We start from the raw sequence: 21,085 nt of genomic DNA on the forward strand, positions 1-21,085 counted from the left end.
TTTTTTTTGCCTTTTGGAGGGCAATTGGGGTTAAGTAACTTGCCCAATGTTACACGGCTAGTATTTTTGTGTGGGTGTTAAGTGTCTCAGGCCAGAACCAAACTCGGGTCTTCCCGATTCCAGGGCCGCTGCGCCACCTAGCCACCCCTTCTCCTTTTATTCTTTCTCTCCTTCCTTCCTCTCTCCTGTCTCATATTTTTTTTGCTTTCATGTTGTCTTATTTTTGGTATGTTGCCCTTTATTGTCTTCTAAAAAATGACTCCTTCTTTAAATAATTCTTTTTCTTCCCCTTCTCCCCAAAACCTAAATCTTTCCCCTTTTTGTCCTGTTTTTCCATGCTTTGACTTTTTTTTTTTGGTTCAAATTCCCCAGAGAATTTGTAAAGCACTCCTAGTTCCCTCAGTTCCATTATCCTAGAAAAACCTTACTTTTAAAGGTGAGAATTTCAAAAGAGATTGTGAAGCCAGGTTCTCTACCTCTCTTTTCCCCTCTTCCTCTCCTGGACTTCATAAAACATTCTTCAATAAGAATGAGCAACAAAAATTTTTAAAGTGCTACATGTGTTGATTCCTCTTCCCCCTCCTCAAGAGAAATAGAGAAAGTACAAGATGATGGATAGCACCAAAAATCTATAAGGGAAGAATAGTTCCCTATGTAAATGCTTGAATTCCATGGACAGAGACATTTGTCTTGAAGTACCTGGATTACTCACCAACAGGCAAAGAGCATAGCTGCTAAGAATATTTACACATTGGCATAATCAGTAGTACTAAATATGATCTATGTTTCTTCAGTCTTCTGACTAGTTGCCATAAGCCACAGGGATGATGGAATATTGTTTTTTTTTTTTAGTAGTCAGTATTTCATGTAGGTGATGTTTTTTAAATTTGTAGTTAGCTATACTTTTTCCAATTTCCAAGTAAATGAAGAAGTTAATTTATTTGTCATAAGATTAAGAATTTTAGGAATAAACTTAATGTTGTAAATATTTATTCTGTAGGGCAAAAAATCAGCTGATGGAAGTGAAGAAAAACCAGGTAAATTTTTCATCATGATTTTCGAAGGTTATATTTTAGAGTTTGTCAAGATGATAATCTTATCTTTTGTTCATTTTTGTAGTTATGAAAAAGAAAAGAGGAAGAGAAGAAGAATATAATATTTCTGAAGTCATGTCAAAAGAGGTAAAGAAAGCATAAAACATCTCCAAATCCAGGCATTTAGAAATGTGAGTTGGGGGTGGCTAGGTGGTACAGTAAATAGAGCACTGACCCTGAAGTCAGGAGGACCTGAGTTCAAATCCAGCCTCAGACACAACATTTACTAACTGTGACCTTGGGCTTAACCACAATTGCCCTCCAAAAACAAAATTTAGAAAAGTGTGAGTAGTTTTCACATCAAGCATTTAGCTAGCCAGGTTGTTCTTGTGTCTTTCTATTCCTATTTCTGCCTCTCTAACCTTTTGCTCATTCCTCTTCTTATCCATTTCTCCAATCCTGTTCAGCCCAACTCAAGTCTGTCTTCTTCATTAACTCAAGTACATACTTCATACTTTACTTTAGAATTTTTGTAACACTTAAGTCAGTTCCCTAATGTTTACCACTTTTTCATGTTATGTCTTTTATATCTCAGTACTCAGTGTGTACTAGGAATTAAATAAAATGCTTAGTTTATTAATTTAACATGATAGATGAAAAATTTTATTGAAATGTTTTTAATTTAAACGTTTTCCTTCATTTTTAAGGAAATTTTGTCAGTGGCTAAAAAGAAGAAAGAAGACAGTTGGGTAAGTAATAAAATAATAGTAGTAAAGCTAAATTTGAACTCTGTATTTGTTTCCTTGAGCACTAGCTACCTAATCCTTCTTGCTCAATTCTTTTTGCTCTCACATACCAGCTCATTCTCTTCCCCTAATTCTTGTTATCTCTCACCTATCCATTAATTTATTCCTTCCCATTAACATCATGTGTTTTCTACTGTCTCACAACCTGCCTCCACCCTACCTTTTCAGATATGCATTATAAATTATATATTATCCCTTTAATACTACAGTGAAATCAAGCTGGCTTTATTGGTATTTTCTTACATACCACATCTGTCCAATACATACCTGGAATGTACTTTTCTTCTCACCTGTTTCTTGAATCCCCAGCTTCTTTAAAGGCTCAACTCAAATGCCAGCACCTCTTTGAGGACCTTACTGACACATCCTTACCCCAAGAGGTTTTTCCTATTCCTCTACCAAAAAAAATTACCTTGTATTTTTTTTTTTTTGTATAAAAAGTGCTTGTTGGTTGATTAGTCTTCACCTGTTCTGTTAGTATATTTGTATTCATGTCTTGGTATATATTAATTTAGGTTTAAGGTTGTGTATGTAAGATTAGCATGTGTTAGAAAATACGATAACTAGTACGTTTTTATAGTATAGATCTGTACATTTATATATATTGTGTAATTTTTACACTAAGATTTTAGGGTTCCTTGAATCCTTATTTCACAGAACTAATTTTGAATGTTTGACTCTTCCTGAAAAGGTATAATCTTAATTATTTCCCTTTTTGTGTATTTTGGATGCATTTGGATTCCCAAATTTCTAGCCATTTACTTCACTTATCTCAGCCCTAAACCTTGCTGACTTGGTAGATTTTAAGCACAACAAACATAGTTAGAGGAAATTGCTGAATGTTAGCCTTGTGGTGGTAAATGGGTGGTCCTTTGTAACAAACTGTCAGTTATAAGTTTAAAGAAGGTTGAGCATTTAGACTATGAGAACATGGATATTTTATCTTCATTTGATATTTCCCTTAATGTGTGACATAATACTGTGCCCATCATAGGTGTCTGATAGAATTTCTTCTAATGATTTTTTTTTTCTCTTATAGGATGAAAGCTCTTCTTCTATACAGCTTTCTGTAGAAGATCTTCAGAAAAGTAGTGATACAAATAGTGTGATTAAAGATAGATTATCTCAAGTTGTTCGACAGAATGCTAAATACTTTTTAGACCCAGTAAGGAAATGTGATGGCCAGGCAGTACCCTTTCAACAACCAAAGTACTTCACAGGAGGAATAATGCGGTGGTACCAAGTAGAAGGCATGGAATGGCTTAGGGTAGGAATTACTGCTTTAATAAAAGTTCATTTAAAGGTTAATTTTTCATTGTCCATTGTAATTCTATTCTAGTGAATCTTTGTAAAATGAAGAAGCCTAATTTATCTCCTAATTTTAACTGTTTCGTAAGTTTATGTTTCTGGCTAGGTGATTTTTTCAAGTATACCATGTGACCCTCTTGACAGAGATCCTAGATTTCACAGGTCCTGAAAGGTACATTCAGTTTAATTTAAAGCCTCATGGTTTCAATCTTAGTTTTTTTCTCCTAATTTATAAGGTACATTCAAAAATCAATAGCCATGCTGGACAGTTTTTTTGGAGGGCAATTGGGGTTAAGTGACCCAAGGTCACATGGCTAGTTTTTGTGTTAAGTGTCTGAGACCAGATTTGAACTCAGATATTCCTGACTTTAGGGCCAGTGCTCTATTCACTGTGCCACCCAACCTGGACAGTTTGTTGTAATAATCTTCTGGATCAGGTAGCAATTATAAAATTTTTGTCCTGAAGATTATGTAGGCCATACTTTTCATTTTATGGGTAGAGAAACAGGCTCAGAGAGATTCTGACTTACCCAGATCACAGTTCTTTAGACTCAGTTAGGACAAGAATTCAGGTTTTTTAACACCATTCTTGTTCCTCTCAGTCTTGCATCTATTTGAGGTCCATTTCACTGGGACTAATTTGTGATTAGGATCAGAATCTTCAAGCACACCAATTCTGTAATGAGAAGTGTATTGTATTTACAGTCAAGATGATGATCTGTGTCATCAAGCTCTCAACTGACCTTTAACTGGGCTATATACCAAGCCACTTAATTTTGGGCCTTTAGTTTCTTTATCAGTACATAAGTGATAGGATTGTACTTGATTCTGTTCTACCTCTAAAAATCTGACTTCCAACCTAGTTCCTGGGATTTTAGATTTGTCTAGGTAGAAAGTCCCTTTTCCCAATTGTTCGTAGGACAATCCCCCTCAAAAAAAGGAAGTCCCATATATCCAAAAGCTGAAATTGTGTAATCTAATAGTTTATCAGGATAGTTGGGATGAATTAGTTGATCTTGAAGATGAACCTGGGCAACTGCTCATATCTTGTCTCCATCCTAATAGCTTATTTTTAGCTACCACCCTTAACATCTTCTTACACCTTTCCCTTCAAATTCATGAATGTGCAGTCAGCTGCTTGAATGGACCTTTCAGAATATGTAGTCCCAGTTGTTGAATTTTACAGAAAAGGGAACTGAGTCTAGGAGATGGTGTTGATTTGCCTAAGGTCAAAAGGTAGGTAGTGGCAGAACTGGGACTAGACTCCTTATTTCTTAATTACTAGTCTGTTGCTTTTTCTACTACCTTATGTTAACTTCTTCCTATTGGTATTTCTTACCATTGATTAAGCATTTCTTCAGTTTAAGATTTAAATATCTGTTTTTAGAGATTTAAAGTTTATAAAGTTTTCTAATCTTTTGATTTTTCTAATTTGCACTTTGGAACATGTAATGGATTTGTGACATGTAATGGATTTGTGACCTAGAAATTATCTAAACATGTAGAAAGTCAGGATTATTTAAACAGCTCTTAGTATTGAGTTTATAATCTTATTTTCTTCAACTATTACTTCCATGAAAATCTCATAAAGAGCACACATTTGATGTTTCTGGGTTAAATTACAACTTCTCTTTCTCTTTTTGGTTTATGCAGATGCTTTGGGAAAATGGTATTAATGGCATTTTAGCAGATGAAATGGGATTAGGAAAGACTGTTCAGTGCATTGCTACAATTGCATTGATGGTTGAGAGAGGAGTACCTGGACCATTCCTTGTTTGTGGTCCTTTGTCTACACTTCCTAACTGGATGGCTGAATTTAGAAGATTTACGCCACAAGTAAGAATTATTTTCTTACACTTTGGTGAATCGTTCTCGTTAATGTGCACTCTTCTACTACCATTGTATATCATAGTTCTCCCAGAGCTGCTCCTCCAGATTTTTGTTACATGTTTTCATAAGTTTCCATTAGAGGATTTATCAAGCATACTCTAGGTCTGCTTCTGGCTCTTTCCAGTATTTTGAGGGTACCAGTGTACCACTACTTTATTCTCTCTGTGATCATCGTACCCCCTTCACCCTTGTATTTGATACTTTTTTAAAATGACATTTCAGGTACATATATCATCAGTGGCAATAGTACTCTACATGTATTATTACTATTGGGCATTTCAGACTGCGTGTCCTTTAAACACCCCAAACTCAACATGTCTAAAACAACTTTTTCTGCCTGAAAAATCCCTTTTTGCAGTGACACTATTTCTTTCCCCATTTCTTTCTGTGTAAATTTGTTATGTTTGTCATAATGTCATCCTAGATTCCAATTATGTTGTATCATGGAGATCAACAAGAACGTCGAAAATTGGCACAAAAAATTCATAAACGTGAAGGGACATTGCAGATACATCCTGTGGTAATTACATCTTTTGAAATCGCGATGAGAGACAGAAATGCTCTACAGGTACACAAATCAGCTTATAACTCCAAATATACTTGTTTATTATAATCTGTGTGATATGCTATCCTGTGTATTTTATAAAACTGATTTTTAGTAGACTGTGGATTTAGAGTTGTTTTTCTAGATATTATATGGTTCTTTCCCTACTCCCTAATTCATCTGAAACACTTGCCCAGGTCCCTTTTTGACAATTGGCGTGTATAAAGAAAACTGATTGAGGCTTTTAGTCTCTCAAGATAAAACGGATTGAAAGTTAGCAATTGTAAGTCATGGCTTTTTAGCGTCATTTGTATCGTCATCTAAATAGCCATTGGTGCTTAAATATGTTTGAGGTCTGTTTTATGACATTTTTGATTTTATTGACTTTATCCAGCCCTCTTAAATATAATTTAGGCTTCTTTTGACGTTCATCCTATTCTGCTTCATATGAATAGGGTATTACGAATAAGGCTACACATAAGCAAAAGTGTGGCAGGAGGTTCTAGGGAGTTCTAATGAATTGATTCATGGTTCTTTTCTGACATTTATTTCTACTTTTGTAAATTATCACCTGCAGTGACGAAGCTGCTTTTACTCTGGTGGTAAAAGGATACAACAAAATAGGAAAAGCAAGTCCTTTACCTCTCTGTTACTTGCTCCTTCTCTTACTTTCTCTCTCTTGAACACTAATCTTTCTTTCTCTTTTCTTCCCACATTCTCCACTATGTTTTTGTATTAGCTGGTTTCTTTTTTTTTTTAAGTCATGCTCCTGTGATGTTTCTTATTCTTTTTTTTCCCCATTTTTCAAATGCTTTATTAACTTCTGATTTACACCATTACAATCCGCCAGATTTTGAGTTACAAATTTTACATATTCAACTCATCTTGTGCTGTCTGTATGTATACATGAACATACATACATGTGCACACACATATTTATATTCACCTACAGTCACAGTTGAAGGGAATATATGTATGTATGCATACATATACATACATATATTCCCTTCAACTGTCCTCATAAAAAGTCTTGAGTTACAATTATCATTTTTCCATGTAGGAATGTAAATAGTTCAACTTTAATAAGTTCCTTATGATTTCTTTTTCCTGTTTACCTTCTCATGCTTCTCTTATATTTGGAAGTCAAATTTTCTCTTCAGCTGTTTTTTTCATCAAGAATGCTTGAAAATCCTCTTTTTTATTGAATGACCATATTTTCTCCTGAAACATGATACTCAGTTTTGCTGGGTAGGTGATTTTTGGTTTTAGTCCTAGCTCCTTTGATCTCTGGAATATCATATTCCAAGCCCTTTGATCCCTTAATGTAGAAGCTGCTAGGTCTTGTGTTGTCCTGATTGTGTTTCCACAATACTCAAATTATTTCATCCATGGGGCGGCCAGGTGGCAAAGTGAGTAAGAGCACCAGCCCTGGTGTCTGGAGACCCGGGATTGGTTCCGGCCTCAGATACTTAACACCCACACAAAATAACTGGCCGGGGGCCTCCCTGGGGCCAGAACTCACGGTTCATGTGTGATTGTGCTCACCTCCCAGCTTGGTTTGATAGACCCTTCCTGTCTGCCTGCTAGGCTGCCTTCAGCAGGAAATTTGTTTCTCTCTCTCTCTGTGGGTTCTGTAGTTCTAAAGTTTGTTTAGAGTAATTTTTTTACATGTATTGAAAGTGGTTAGAGCTGGAGCTCAGGTCAAGTTTGTACTTCTATTCTGCCATCTTGGCTCCACCTACTCGCCCCTCCCCCCTTCCCCCAAGCTGCCTTTATGTAGAAACAGGAAACAGTGAAGTGCTGTGGGGCCTGGAAAGACCCCAGGGAAAGGGCCAATGAGAGCATAGAAGGATAGGTTGCAGCCCATCTTCCCAATCATAGCTAATTCCATCTGTGTTACTATCTCCAACATGTCCTCACATTGCTTTTTCATGACTGTCCTTTAGAAGGCCATTCAGGGAAGCTGTAATCAGCTTACCCTGGCATCCATAGCAGCTCTGCAGGCAAATTTCAGTCTCCCCTTAGTGCCCCTTTTCCTGAGTCACCACACCACAGCAGGGGCTTTAAACTAGTGGACATGGCCTTTCAGTACCTTTTACCCCCCTAAACATACATGTTCTTTATTCATTGGTTAGGAAATGGGAATTGCACAGGATGAGCCAACATTGGTAAGTTGCTTTCTCTTTCTCCAAAACCCAGCCCTCTTTTGAACCTTCCCAGTTTCTATGAAGGACGTTATTCTTCTTCCGGTCTCCTATGTTTTCAGCCTCTTTCCTTGATTTTTTTTTTTTCAAATGCTTTATTAACTTCTATTTACATCATTCATTTCTGCCAGATTTTGAGTTACAAATTTTCTCCCCGTTTTTCCCCTACCCACCGCCCCAAAATAGCAGTCCCACAGGATATTTCCTCCTCCAGTCTGCTCTCCTATATTTTCTCCCATACCCCTTTTGACATTTCCACTGGATCTCTATGCCCCAGTGCCTATATATCTTATTTCCTAATTACATGTAAAATAGTATTAATAGTATTTATATATGTATATATATATGCATATATATATATTTAAACATTTGATTTTAAAACTTTGAATTCCAGATTCATTCCCTTCCTCCCTTGTCACCCACCCTTACTGTGAAGATAAGCAGTTCAGTATAGGTTGTACATGTACATTTGCTAATGCAAAACAATAACATAGTAGATATATTGTAAAAGACTGACAGTATTTCCCTCTCTCCTATCCCACCTCCCACTTGTTCTATTCTCTACTTTGATCCTGTCCCTTTTCAAAAGTGGGTAATTCCAACTTCCCTCCCCCCCAAGCCTGCCCTCCCTTCCATCATCCCCTTCCCCCACTACTCTCTTGTAGGGTGAGATACCCTATTTAGTGTGTATTTCATTCCCTCCCTGAGCCAAATTCAATGGAAATAAGGTTGACCCATTCCTTTTTGCCTTCCTATTCTTCCCCTCCATTGTGACCATTTTCCCTTGCCTCCTCTATATGAGATAGTTGACCCCATTCTGTCTCTCCCCATCTCCTCATTATATTCCTCTTTTACCTCTTAATTTCACCTTTTAAGTATCTTCCTGTTAAATTGGTCCTGTGCCCTCTACCTATGTATACCTGTAAACATGCCCATAAACCCTCATATATAGACATATATATTTCTATTCCCTTCAACTACTGAGAAAGTTGAAAGGTTTCATAAGTTGCAGTTATTGTTTTTCCATGTAGTAGTGTTAATAGTTCAACTTTGATAAGTTCCTCATGATTTCTTTTCCCTGTTTACCTTCTCATGTTTCTCTTGTTTCTTGTATCTGAATGTCAAATTTTCTGTTCAACTGTTTTTTTCAACAAGAATGCTGGAAATTCCTCTATTCAATTGAATGACCATATTTCCCCCTGAAACATGATACTCAGTTTTGCTGGGTAGGTGATTCTTGGTTTTAATCCCAGCTCCTTTGACCTCTGGAATATCATATTCCAAGCCCTTCGATCCCTCAGTGTAGAAGCTGCCAGATGCTGGGTTATCCTGATTGTGTTTCCACAGTATTCAAATTGTTTCTTCCTGGCTGCTTGTAATATTCTCCCCTTAATCTGGAAATTCCGGAACCTGACTATAATATTCCTAGGAGTTTTCTTTTTGGGATCTTTTTCAGGAGGTGATCGGTGGATTCTTTCAACCTCTATTTTGCCCTCTGGTTCTAAAACATCAGGACAGTTTTCTTTGAGAACTTCCTGGAGGATGATTTCTAGGTTCTTACTTTGATCATGGCTTTCAGGTAGTCCAGTAATTTTTAAATTCTCTGTCCTGGATCTATTTTCCAGGTCAGTGGTTTTTCCCATGAGGTATTTCACATTGCCTTCTATTCTTTCATTTGTTTGGATCTGTTTAACAGCATCTTGATTTCTTGTAAAGTCATTATCTTCCATTTGCTCCAGTCTAATTCTGAAGCCATGATTCTCCTCCTTGAGCTTTTGAGATTCTTTTTCTATCTGGCAAATTCGGCTTTTTAATGCATTCTTCTTCTCATTGCCTTTTTGAGCCTTTTTTGCCATTTGAGTCTATTTTTTAAGGTAGCATTTTCCTCAGCCAGGCTGTTGACTCTCATTTCATAATTTTCTTGCATCATTCTCATTTCTCTTTCCAGTTTTTCCTCTACTTCTCTTATCTGCTTCTTAATGTCCTCTATAATAAAGTCCTTAATACCTCTATGTAACCAGCTCATATTTTCCTTTGAAGCTTTTGGTGCAGGAGGTCTGACTTCACTGTCTTCCTCCTGTTCCATGCTTTGCTCCTTTTTGTCCCCAAAATAGGAGTCTAATGTTGGAATCTTCTGTCTGCTTTGTTTCCTTTGCCTAATCATGTCACCCCTCAGTCACTTGACCCCTGGGCTTTTTGCCACAGTAGGACTCTGCCGCCAGACAGGGGAGCTTTCGTCCCAAACGCTGGGGTTTTCTTAGCTGCCGGAGGTATTAAATGGGTGCCCTTTCTGAGGCCTCCACATGCTCTGGCAAGCTGGACACACACCCTAGGGCCTCCACCCTAGACTAATCCAGATCCAAGCAGGTTGAAGCAAGAGCGATTACCCTTCAGACTGGTGCATGGTCCCCCTACACTCTGCAGGCCAGGAGCTGAAGCTGCCACGTGGCACTGGCTGGCTGTGCTGGCCTCTCAGCGGCTTCTCGACCTGGGGGCAAAAGCCACAGCACTTCCACTTACTGGGTCCCAAAGTCCAGACTGCACTGACCTCTCACTTAGTCCTTTGCATCTATGTGTTGATAAATCTGGAAATGGCCACAGCTGCTGCTTGATCTGGAGTCCCTCTGGCCGGCAGCTGGTCAGACCTGCCCTGGGGCTAAAGCCTCGGTGTGGGGCTGGGCTGTCCTCAGAGGGAGGTTAGCTTCTCTGTGTCATTTTATGGGTTCTGCAGCTCCGAAGTTTGTTTAGAGTCCCCTTTTACATGGATTGGGGAAGGGGGAAGCTGGAGCAGCGGGGAGGTCCTGTTTCTATTCTGCCATCTTCTCTTTGATTTCTTAATCACTTGAAATTACTACACCCCTCACTACTCTGACAGAGCTGCCAAAAGAGTTTTTGTAAAGTGCAGGTCTGATCCTAATCACTCGGTTGCACAATACATTCCAGTGTTTACATATTGACTGTAGAATCAAATATTATTTTAATATTTATTTCATTCTTTTAAAATTTCTATTTTCTGTATAAGTTAGTAATTATTTTAGCTATATATGTAATTATATAAATCCATTGCTTAGCATGGTGCCTGATACATAGTACTTCCTACATGCTTATAGATTGATTAAATACATGTATATTGGGGTGCATTGCAGTTTTTTTTTTTGCTGATGGGGGTACCCAGGTAAAACTTGGGGACCCCTGACAAATGGTTAGGAAGGCCTGGTAGAGTTCTAGTCCTCTTTATATATGCTAGCCATGTGATTCTGGACTAGTGAACCCTGAGTCCTTTAATCTCTTTAAGAAAATAAGTTGCACATTAGCTTCTGGATTTGTACTGGTATTGGGAAATCCCTAAGCACTTATTTAGTATAGAAACGTGAGCATGTGTGCTTGTTGACTAATTTCTAATACTTTAGGGATAGTAATGTCATGCTTAATGTTTGCTTTATTCACATGGCAGTCTTGAAATAATTTTCTCTTCCTATTTATTTTCTAGCATTGCTACTGGAAATACTTAATAGTAGATGAAGGACATAGGATTAAGAACATGAATTGTCGTCTGATTCGGGAATTAAAACGATTCAATGCTGACAACAAACTTCTGTTGACTGGTACACCCTTGCAGAACAATTTAGCAGAGCTTTGGTCATTACTAAATTTTTTGTTGCCAGATGTTTTTGATGACTTGAAAAGGTAGGCTGGAATAATTGCTTTTTTCACTGTCTAAAGAAAATGTAACCAGTACTTAAAATCTGATGACTCATCTGTTTCTTTCTGGGTAACTGAATACTAAGAGTTTTCCAACCTATTCTTATTATTTGGTATGTATTGACATACCACATTTTGACACAAATGTACTTTTTTTTTCTTTTTTGGCCTTTTGGAGGGCATTTGGGGTTAAGTAACTTGCCCAAGGTTACACAGCTAATTTGTATGTGTGTGTGTGTTAAGTGTCTGAGGCCAGAACCGAACTCAGGTCCTCCCGACTCTGGGGCCGATGCTTTACTCACTGTACCACCTAGCCGCCCACACAAATGTACTCTTAAGGAAATCAAGGAAAGATAGCTTTTAAAGTATTTAGATATCTATAAAGATTTGACCAGGGCAAAAATATGTTACTAGTATATTATTCCTCAGAATTTTAAATGTAAGAGCTTATGGTCAGAAAAGACCTGAGTTCAGGTCTACATGTGATGTTGTGCACATGATTGCTTAATATCTGTTCCCAGTTTCCTTGAATATAAAATGGAGATAATAATAGCATCTCCCTCACAGGGTTGTTTTGAGGATCAAATGAAGTAATATTTATAAAGCATGGTGCATGCCATGTAAGAAGGTGCTTCGTAAATGCTTGTTTTCCTTCCCTCTTGTGGTCACTCAAAGAGAGCCTTATGCGCTATCTTTCTTTAGAATCACTTTGCATATTAAGTCATATAAAGACCTTCATGAAAGGTCCAAGGTCAGAATTATTGGTTGCAGATTATTAGAGGATCACAGGCTTTAAAGCTGGATGGGGCCTTACAGAAAATATCACGGTAAGTCATATAGCAGGTGTTTGGCAGTGCTTAGACTGCCCTATCAACAAAAAACAAAAACTGGGTCACAGCTGTCTGATTGAACAGCTACCTCCTATTTAGGTCATAATATGTGTGTCAGGAGCCAACAGTCTAAGGAATAATAATTATCAATATTGTTATAACAGCATAATATTTACATAGTGCTTTAAGGTTTGAAAAGTACTTTACATATATTTTTTAATTTCATCCTCACTTCCTGTGAGATAGGTGCTATTTCCCCACTTTAGAGCTTAGGAAACTTAGTTTAGGTTAAATGACTTAATCAGGATTAAACAGCAAGTATATATCTGAGGCCGTTTTGGAATTCAGGTCTTTCTGACTTCTAACTGTAAAGCACTTTAAAATCCATGATCTTTGTTTAGGACTGATAAACGGATAAGTGGTAGTTTTCCTGTTTGAGAGAAGAAAATAACAAGCATTAAGAGGTTAAATGACTTACTTTTGGTCAAACGACTATTTAGTGGCAGGACCAGTCTCTTTACATGAGAAAATTGTATTTTGTTCTTTAGCAAAATGTTTTAGGCAAGTTTGGTTGAATTCAGGGTGATAAGGCATAGATTAGGAACATTTCAGCCAAGGGAAATTAATACTAGTAAATAAAATGTAAGTGAATACCTAAGCTGCCTGTTGAATATTATATATAATGAAGCCTACATGATTTTGCTTTGGGTAAATCCAGGGTAGAAAAGTATAGAGTTAGATGATTTTGAATCTGTCCTTAAAATGTGTACATCCTAATTAATTTCAGAAATATTCAGATGAAATTGTCAACATGATATGATTTATTAAAAATGTTTCTCCTCCTTAGTGATAGATACAACACCGATTTTTTTTTTTTAAACCTGGGTGCTCAACAATCTATGCTGGTAATTTAGTAATAAATAGTATTACATATTTATAGGGAAGTATTATGGCTATTTCTGTAAATTGAATTATATTTTAAATAGTTTAGTATGTAAATACTTAGTGTCTTAATTTTTTCTTTTTTTTTTTTAAAGAAGTAAAAACTTACATAATTTTGTCTTTTTTGAAAGTTCAGGTTTTTTTGTTTTCTTAGAGGCATTGCTATGTTATTGTATTACTGTATTTATTTGCGTCATTGTAATTAATTAAATGTAAATTGTGTAAGGGATAACCAGAATATGCTTTTAAGGACCTTTTTCTTTGGTGTTGAAACTAGGAACCTCTTTAGTATGTTATCTAGTTTTTTGCAAAAAATTCCGTCACCTGGTGGTTATATTAATATTTATCTTATGACAAAGTAAACCAAGAAAAAATGTTAACAAAAATACGTAATAGAGAAACATTTTTCAACTTAGCATGTTAATTATTTATTTAATGAAGTAATTTAAACTCTTTTTCCCTCTAGCTTTGAGTCCTGGTTTGACATAAATAGTCTTACAGAAATTGCTGAAGACATTGTTGCTAAAGAAAGGGAACAGAATGTTTTACATATGCTTCACCAGGTTTTCATTATTTTCTTTGTTATATGTACTTATTAAACTGTTATAGAATCATAGAGTCAAAGAACAGTGATTTATGAGGTCTGCTAGGGTCAAGGTGGGGAGGTGGATGTTGTGATGGGTTTGGGAGGAGTTGACTATTCATAGACTAGTTCATTTTGGCAGAGAGAGAGGTGTGTGTCTGTGTAGATTGACATAAAGTTTGAATGAAACAGGGCTGTGCTAAATTTTAGAGATTCTTCAGTACTCTATAGAAGAGTTTTAACTTTGGCAGCAGTGTAGCCCCCAAAGATTTTCATAGAGGATTAATATAACCAAGTGTAGACAAAGGAAAGATTATTATAAAGCAAGGCAAAAAGATGAATGGGGGACAGTATTATTTACATAATTACTAAATAAAAGGTAATTGTCATTAAGTGGTAGTAGTTGAGAAGTTGGGAAAGGGGTTTGTCTTAACTGGAATGGTCTGAGAAGACAAAAATTCTAGGGATAAAGAAAAAGAGGGACTGCACTACAGTCCAGTGGAATGGTTCATCCTATTTGCTTATTCCTTTGTTATTTTTCTAGATTCTAACCCCTTTCTTACTGAGAAGACTAAAATCTGATGTTGCCCTTGAGGTTCCTCCTAAACGAGAAGTGGTAGTATATGCACCTCTTTCGAAAAAACAAGAAACCTTCTATACAGCAATTGTGAACCGTACAATTTCAAAAATGTTTGGATGCAGTAAGGTATTTGTTGAAGTGGAATTTATTTATATTTGTTGTTCACATGTTTCAGTCATATCTGACTTTGTGACCCCGTTTGGGCTTTTCTTGGCAAAGATACTGGAGTTTGCCATTTTCTTCTCCAGCTCATTTTATAAATAAGGAAACTTGAGGCAAATAGGGTTAAATGATTTGTTCAGGGTCACACAGCTAGTAAATGACTGAGGTCAGATTTGAACTGAGGTCTTCTTGACTCAGGCCTGGTGCTCTGTTGTGTCAACTAGCTTTTAATAGTATGTATACTATCTAACATAGAGAGCTGTATTTATAAGTAGCATCATAGGAGGTATATTTTAAATGAATCTGAAACTAGAGACAGAAAATTCCATGCTTGAAGCAAATGGATCTGTTGAAGATCACAAACCTATCATCTTAGAGACAGAGGAACTCAGAGGTCATCTAACCCAACCTTCTACACCAACGTCCCACCTCCCCCAGCTCACTTTTTTTTTTTTTAAACAAAGAAATAGGTCCAGAGAAGTTCAATGACTTACTTATTCAACTTAGGTAGTAAATGTCAGAGCCAGGATAGGAATCCAGGTCCTCTGACACTAGATTTTTTTCTATTACCCCATTAATTTTATTCCTGTAGAGAGGGTGTAATAAGGAGACGTTTTTTTGTTTTCTCTTATTTTTTCATTGCTCTCTATCCTTTAGCAAACTGAACATGTTGGGTTTACCTATCTCCCTCAAGAGAAGGCTTCCAAGCTGTTGCTAATTATTCAAAGTATTCTTAAACTCTCCACCACTTTCCTCCAAAATAGCTATGCAGAAAGTTACTGAGTGAAGTAATATGAAGCAAAATATGTTTTGATGCAGTGCTTTCAAATGGTATCTAACTTGATCCTCAACATCTCTAGTAATCTAGGGTAGGTGTAATCATTGTTTTGTAATTGCAGAAACAGGTTTAGAGAGGTTAATTACATGTCTGGGACTATATATTATGTTATATATTATATGATATAGTATGTATTATATTATATATATAATATAGTATATATTATATTATAGTCTGGGACTATATATGTTAATGACAGCACAGGCTAAGGACTCCTGACTGGTAATTTCATGTTCCATAGTACAAGTCTTTAATCCCATAGCAAAAAAAAAAAAAATAGCATCAGAAAGAGTCTATTAATAACAGTCCCCATTTATTTATCTTTAAAGTGGGATACTAAAAGCATCTACCTCATAAGGTGGTACAAATGGGGTAATTAATGTAGACAAAATGTTTTGCAAATCTTAAAAGCTCTATAGGAATTTGAGTTATTTCTGTCCCTGAGTTATGAGATTCATTTGTGCAGGTGCCTATTAGCCAAGTTATTTAAAGTCGAATTGAACAGAAATTCATCTAGCTTCCATTCTCTGTTGCTCTTTTCTATGTTATTTCTTTATTCTTTAATGTGATCACATTTAATAGGATTAGATATATTTACTCAGGGACACTCAGCCTTTAGAATTTGCCCAAAAATCATTTATGATCTAGTGCCCTGTGGTCAGTGAGCATTCATTAAATGTTAAATAATGCAGAAAAACAAAAAACATAGTGCAGAGGTGTCCTTTTCAAAGAGGCTTGTGATTTGAGAAGTTTGTATATTTTGAGGGGAAAGTAGAAATATTTTCTCGTGCACATATTTCTTGACATCTTACAGAAAGAAACTATTGAGCTGAGTCCCACAGGAAGACCAAAGCGCCGAAGCAGAAAATTGATTAATTATAGTACATTTGATGATGACAATGTGCCTGATGAGTTAGAAAAATTGATCAGTCAGATGCAACCAGAAATGGAATCACAAAGGTATGTATTTAAATAAGTATCTTTTTTTTTTTTTAAAGCAATCAGGGTTAAGTAATTTGCTCAAGGTTACATGGCCAGGTGTTTCTGGGTGTGGTGCTGAGTATCTGAGCCCAGATTTGATCTCCAGGTCATCCCGACGCTGGAGCCGGTGCTCTTACTCGCTGTGCTACCTGTCCGCCCCTAAATAAGTATCTTTATAACAAAGAGTGCCTTTAATGTCTGCTGTGTATTCATGTCTTTGTACTTTCCCTAGACCTGTGGTAGAAATGAGTATTCCTATAGAATCAGAAGTTAACCTAAAGCTACAAAACATTATGATGCTTCTTCGCAAATGTTGTAACCATCCATACCTCATTGAGTACCCTCTAGATCCTGTCACACAAGAATTTCAGGTTAGTGGCTAATAGCATTTGCTATTTTGACTATTGTAGCTTCTTGATTTTGATGTTACTTATTTTAATTTTTGTAATTTCATTGATAAGGGAAACTTCCACTAATATAGACCTGTGTCTTAATCTTAAATGCTTCAGTGCTAAGAACTTCATGAGTAACTTTCCTAGGATCTCCTGGAAAAATTATTTCAGATGCAGGACTTAATTCTTGGTCTTTCTAACTCTGAAACTGGCCAGCCCTTTATCCACTAGGCTGTCTAGGGTATATAAGTTGCCACGTGGACTGTCATGCTTTATCCCTTAAGCAGATATTTTTAGGAGAATATATAATGCTGCCTGTCTTGTTGAGGGAAAATCCTCAGGGGAATCAGAGTGAAATTTATGTGGACTTTAAATGCTGAAATTCAGCATGTTATATGTGTAGCTGCATCAACGATCCTAACGTCTGAACTTGAAAGTTACTCTTTTAGAAAGAGTTATTTTCCCATACTGTACCAGCAGTCTGTTGTACAGGGCTAAATTAAAACCAACCTTCCTGGTACCAACTATAATTAGTGTTCAAGTTGATAAAAAGGTACAAAATAATTTTTTTTGTCCTTCAGTTTAGTCAGCTTATCTATTAGTTTTTTACTTTATTATTTAATTAATGAGCTTGTTATTGAAGAGCCCAATAGTTGATTTAGTCCTTTTCTGCTATGTTTATATGGCCCTTGAGGGCAATATACCTCCCAAAAGGTATATTTAAGTTTGTTCTGGGAATTTGCCATCTTGATATAAAAATTTAACAGGAAGAAGTCCAGAACTCCCCTTGAGCACTTTATGAAGTGCTTTACATACATTCTTATTCTAGTCTTACTGAAACCCTGTGAGTTAGAAAATAGGCTTAGAAAGATTGAGACCTACCTTATCCTAACTTAAGCAGATCTGTTTCTAGATGACTTCCCACTCTGTCCTAAATCCTACCTATACAGATATCCCTTTCTGCTCTGGCATAATGCTGTTTCCATTGGTTTCATTTTATTACTCTTATTTCTTAATATAGCTCTTCCTATTTACTAACCAGCAAGCCTTCCTCTATAAAAAATATTAAAAGAGAAAGGGGAAAAAGCAAAAATTAACCAAGATGTCAGCTGTGACTCCTACTGTGAGACACGCTTGACCTCTCTCACTTTTTCAAATAAATTTGAGAGGTTTATTTGTACAATTCTTATTCAGGGCCAGTCTATTTTATATTGGCATCATTGTGTGCATTGTTTCCCTGATTCTTTATTATGCATATTGGTATTATATATAGGATTTACACACTGGGTAGGGAAAGTAGGTTACTCTTTTCAGTATGATTTATCATGGTCTTGGTGCTTTTTCCTGAAGAAAAAAACAATTTAAAATGTGATGCTTATTTTGTTACTTATGTTTACTTTTTTCTTTTTAACTTCTCTTTAAGATTAATGAAGAATTAGTGACAAGTTCAGGGAAATTCTTAATTCTGGATCGGATGCTTCCAGAGCTCAAAAATAGGGGTCATAAGGTATTAAGTTTAATTGGAAAGTTATTTTGTTCAGTGATTGTTTTTCCCAGCAATCAAGCACTCAGTAATGTGTACTTTTCAGGTGCTGCTTTTTTCACAAATGACAATGATGTTGGACATTTTGATGGATTACTGTTATCTTAGAAATTACAGCTTTAGCCGGTTGGATGGATCCATGTCTTACGTAGAAAGAGAAGAAAATGTAAGGGCATGTTTGTGATTCACTTTTTGAAAATGTTTTTTCCACCAGTAGCTGACGGTATTGTTTAGATACACGAATTCTTGAGCTAGGCCTCTTCCCTTCCCTCCCCTCATCTAGTTAAGTGAAAAAAGGGCCCAGTGGCAGGTTTTAGCTCCAATCAAAGGAATTCTATCTTAGTAATTAAAGTATTATTTCCTCTCCCCTCTCTATATATAACATTTTAAAATAGAAATATTGTACCTGTGAGTGTTTTTATTTCCTCCTCCGACCCTTCTGTAATCTAAATCACTGACATTTTTCAAGTCTATTAAAGTGAAGATTTACCTAGTCAAGGCAATGATTCAGTTCAGGTATGTAGTAAGAATTAATTACTTGGTACACCCTTGCTACTCAGGATGCACACAAAATGTAAGACAGACATTCTCTTCCTAATATTGTACCAGTCATTGTAATTGGATGGTAATAGCTTTATTTCATTTTAACAAAAGGTGGTGTTTATGTATTGCTCATTTGTAACACTTTTTAATGGAACTGATGGCTCCCTGCAGTGTTGTTTACCTGATCCTTGAGGTTTAAGGATCTTTTATCTTATCTTTTCTTAAACAGAAAACTATACATATAGGACATACCAGATAGAAGTGTGTGCTAAAGGGCCACAGTTCTTGGTTTGAACCTTGGAGAATGAATAGGTTTTAGATAGAAAGAAGTAGGAATGACCTTGTAGTCAGAGGGCACAGCCTGGTTGAAGTGACAGTAGCAGGCCATGCTGTGTTCTGGGAACAGTATAGAATAGGCCTGACTGGCTCCAAAGATTCACTGTTAGCATGAGAGGGTTGAGAAAAGTAGGGAGTTACCAGATAATTTATTTTAGCTAGTAGAAAATGTGCCACTGAAGATATGGGCGGGGCAGAGGGGGGCAGATTGGGAGAGGAATGATTTAAAATTGGAGTTGAGGAATATTATTCTGATGATTTCATGAAGGATGGATTATAGGGAGTTGCTTAGGAATGAGGAGATAAATATATCCATGGTGTCAAACTCGAATAGAAAGGGACCGCCAAACCATACAGAAGGATTCTTCTGGGCTACATATTGACTTAGAAAAGCATGTTCTCATTATTTATAGTCTCTTGTGTTTTTAATTGGCTAAATATTTTGCAAATACTTTTTAATCTGCTTCTGAAGTCTTGGCAGAACATGTGTTTGACACCTTTGAGTCAGATTGGTAGTTTATTGATACTGGGAATGGAAAAGAAGGGGAAGAGGAGGAGTTGGTAGCACTTGGTGACCAGGGGAATAAAAGAGTCAAAAATTAGTCCAGTTTTGTAACTCCTTAATTAGGAGAATGTTTTAGCATGTATATAGTGATAATGGAGTTTAGGGGGCTACCAGACATGTCAAAAAAGTTGCACCATTCTTATCACTGAAAGTATAATTCCATCCTCTTCATTATTATGAATATTTTCCTGGGTGTGGATGAGGCAGGCAGAGCAACATTTATGGCGATGGTTCAGGTAATTGTTTGGAATCTGTTCTAGTTATTTGACTGATAACATCTCCCATTGGAATTTATCCTGCTTTGTATGAGATCATTCTTCTGCTGGATTTCTTTCAGTGGATATTTCCTCCAAAAGTAGAATACTCCTTGCTGCTGATTTTCTGCAGGGATACATGTATTCCTTAAGCAAAAGGGCAGAGATTGAGTTAATTAATTGGTAGATTAATAGATGCAAAATTAAGTCTGTATAGTGTTGTCCGGGTCTCAAGTTAGAGAAACTAATGACCAGTTTGGCTCCACCGAGGATGAATTTTACAGCTATAGTAATGAAGATATAGACAGATTGTGATTTGGAATAGTGGGGGGATGACGCACACTGACAATTTTGGGTCTTTGAAATGCTGAAGTAAACTGTAGTCTTATTTAAGTTTAGTTGGCTTATCCAAGATAGTTAAGATTCTGCTATACATATCAGTTTCAGTTTTTGGTTTCTTTTTACTAAATTTCTTTTTTTCTTTTAGATGCACAAATTCAACACAGATCCTGAAGTATTCCTCTTTTTAGTTAGTACTCGAGCTGGTGGTCTAGGTATTAATTTGACTGCAGCAGACACAGTTATCATTTATGATAGTGATTGGGTAAGTTGGATGTACTGAGATTGGATTTTTCTATCATTCTTGCTGAAAAGAAACTTGTGCAGACCTTTTAAGAAAATACATTTTTGGCAACTTTAGTTTTACATCACTTAGATTTCCCAATTTATATCTACACATTGATGTCCCAATATATACTTTCCCCAACTCTTGCAGAGAAACATCCTTTATAACAAAGAATTTTTTTAAAGTTCACTAAAGCTAGTCAGCATGTTAACAGAAGAGCTGATATTACCATACTATAGTATTCTGTACCCATGGTTTCTCACCTCTATAAAGGAGGAAGGAAGATTAGGACTTTGCTTTTAATGATTCATTTATAAAATATAATATCTGTTTTAGAACTACAGATCACTTCACATATTGCTGTTTTTTCTTAAACTTGTAGAACTTGGAGTCTTTCATTTTGTATAATGTGACATCTTCAGA

General features: G+C 36.3%; 1 protein-coding gene across 1 annotated transcript in view; it reads left to right on the forward strand.

Annotated features, from left to right (window-relative positions):
• The window catches only part of HELLS (helicase, lymphoid specific), a 37,050-nt gene that overhangs the window by 8,657 nt on the left and 7,308 nt on the right, over positions 1-21,085 (forward strand). Inside the window, exons 5-18 of the mRNA XM_069099275.1 lie at positions 1,001-1,037; positions 1,120-1,181; positions 1,742-1,783; positions 2,880-3,107; positions 4,802-4,984; positions 5,463-5,606; positions 11,277-11,473; positions 13,727-13,823; positions 14,388-14,549; positions 16,238-16,383; positions 16,637-16,775; positions 18,220-18,303; positions 18,386-18,505; positions 20,525-20,641. Of these exons, the coding sequence (XP_068955376.1) occupies positions 1,001-1,037; positions 1,120-1,181; positions 1,742-1,783; positions 2,880-3,107; positions 4,802-4,984; positions 5,463-5,606; positions 11,277-11,473; positions 13,727-13,823; positions 14,388-14,549; positions 16,238-16,383; positions 16,637-16,775; positions 18,220-18,303; positions 18,386-18,505; positions 20,525-20,641 (1,758 nt within the window). The remainder of the gene's footprint in view (positions 1-1,000; positions 1,038-1,119; positions 1,182-1,741; positions 1,784-2,879; positions 3,108-4,801; positions 4,985-5,462; positions 5,607-11,276; positions 11,474-13,726; positions 13,824-14,387; positions 14,550-16,237; positions 16,384-16,636; positions 16,776-18,219; positions 18,304-18,385; positions 18,506-20,524; positions 20,642-21,085) is intronic.

The sequence above is a fragment of the Petaurus breviceps genome, unplaced genomic scaffold (genome assembly GCF_028583685.1).
Source record: "Petaurus breviceps papuanus isolate PSGF00001 unplaced genomic scaffold, PetGlider_PUasm1.0 37, whole genome shotgun sequence".
Lineage (NCBI taxonomy): Eukaryota > Metazoa > Chordata > Mammalia > Diprotodontia > Petauridae > Petaurus > Petaurus breviceps.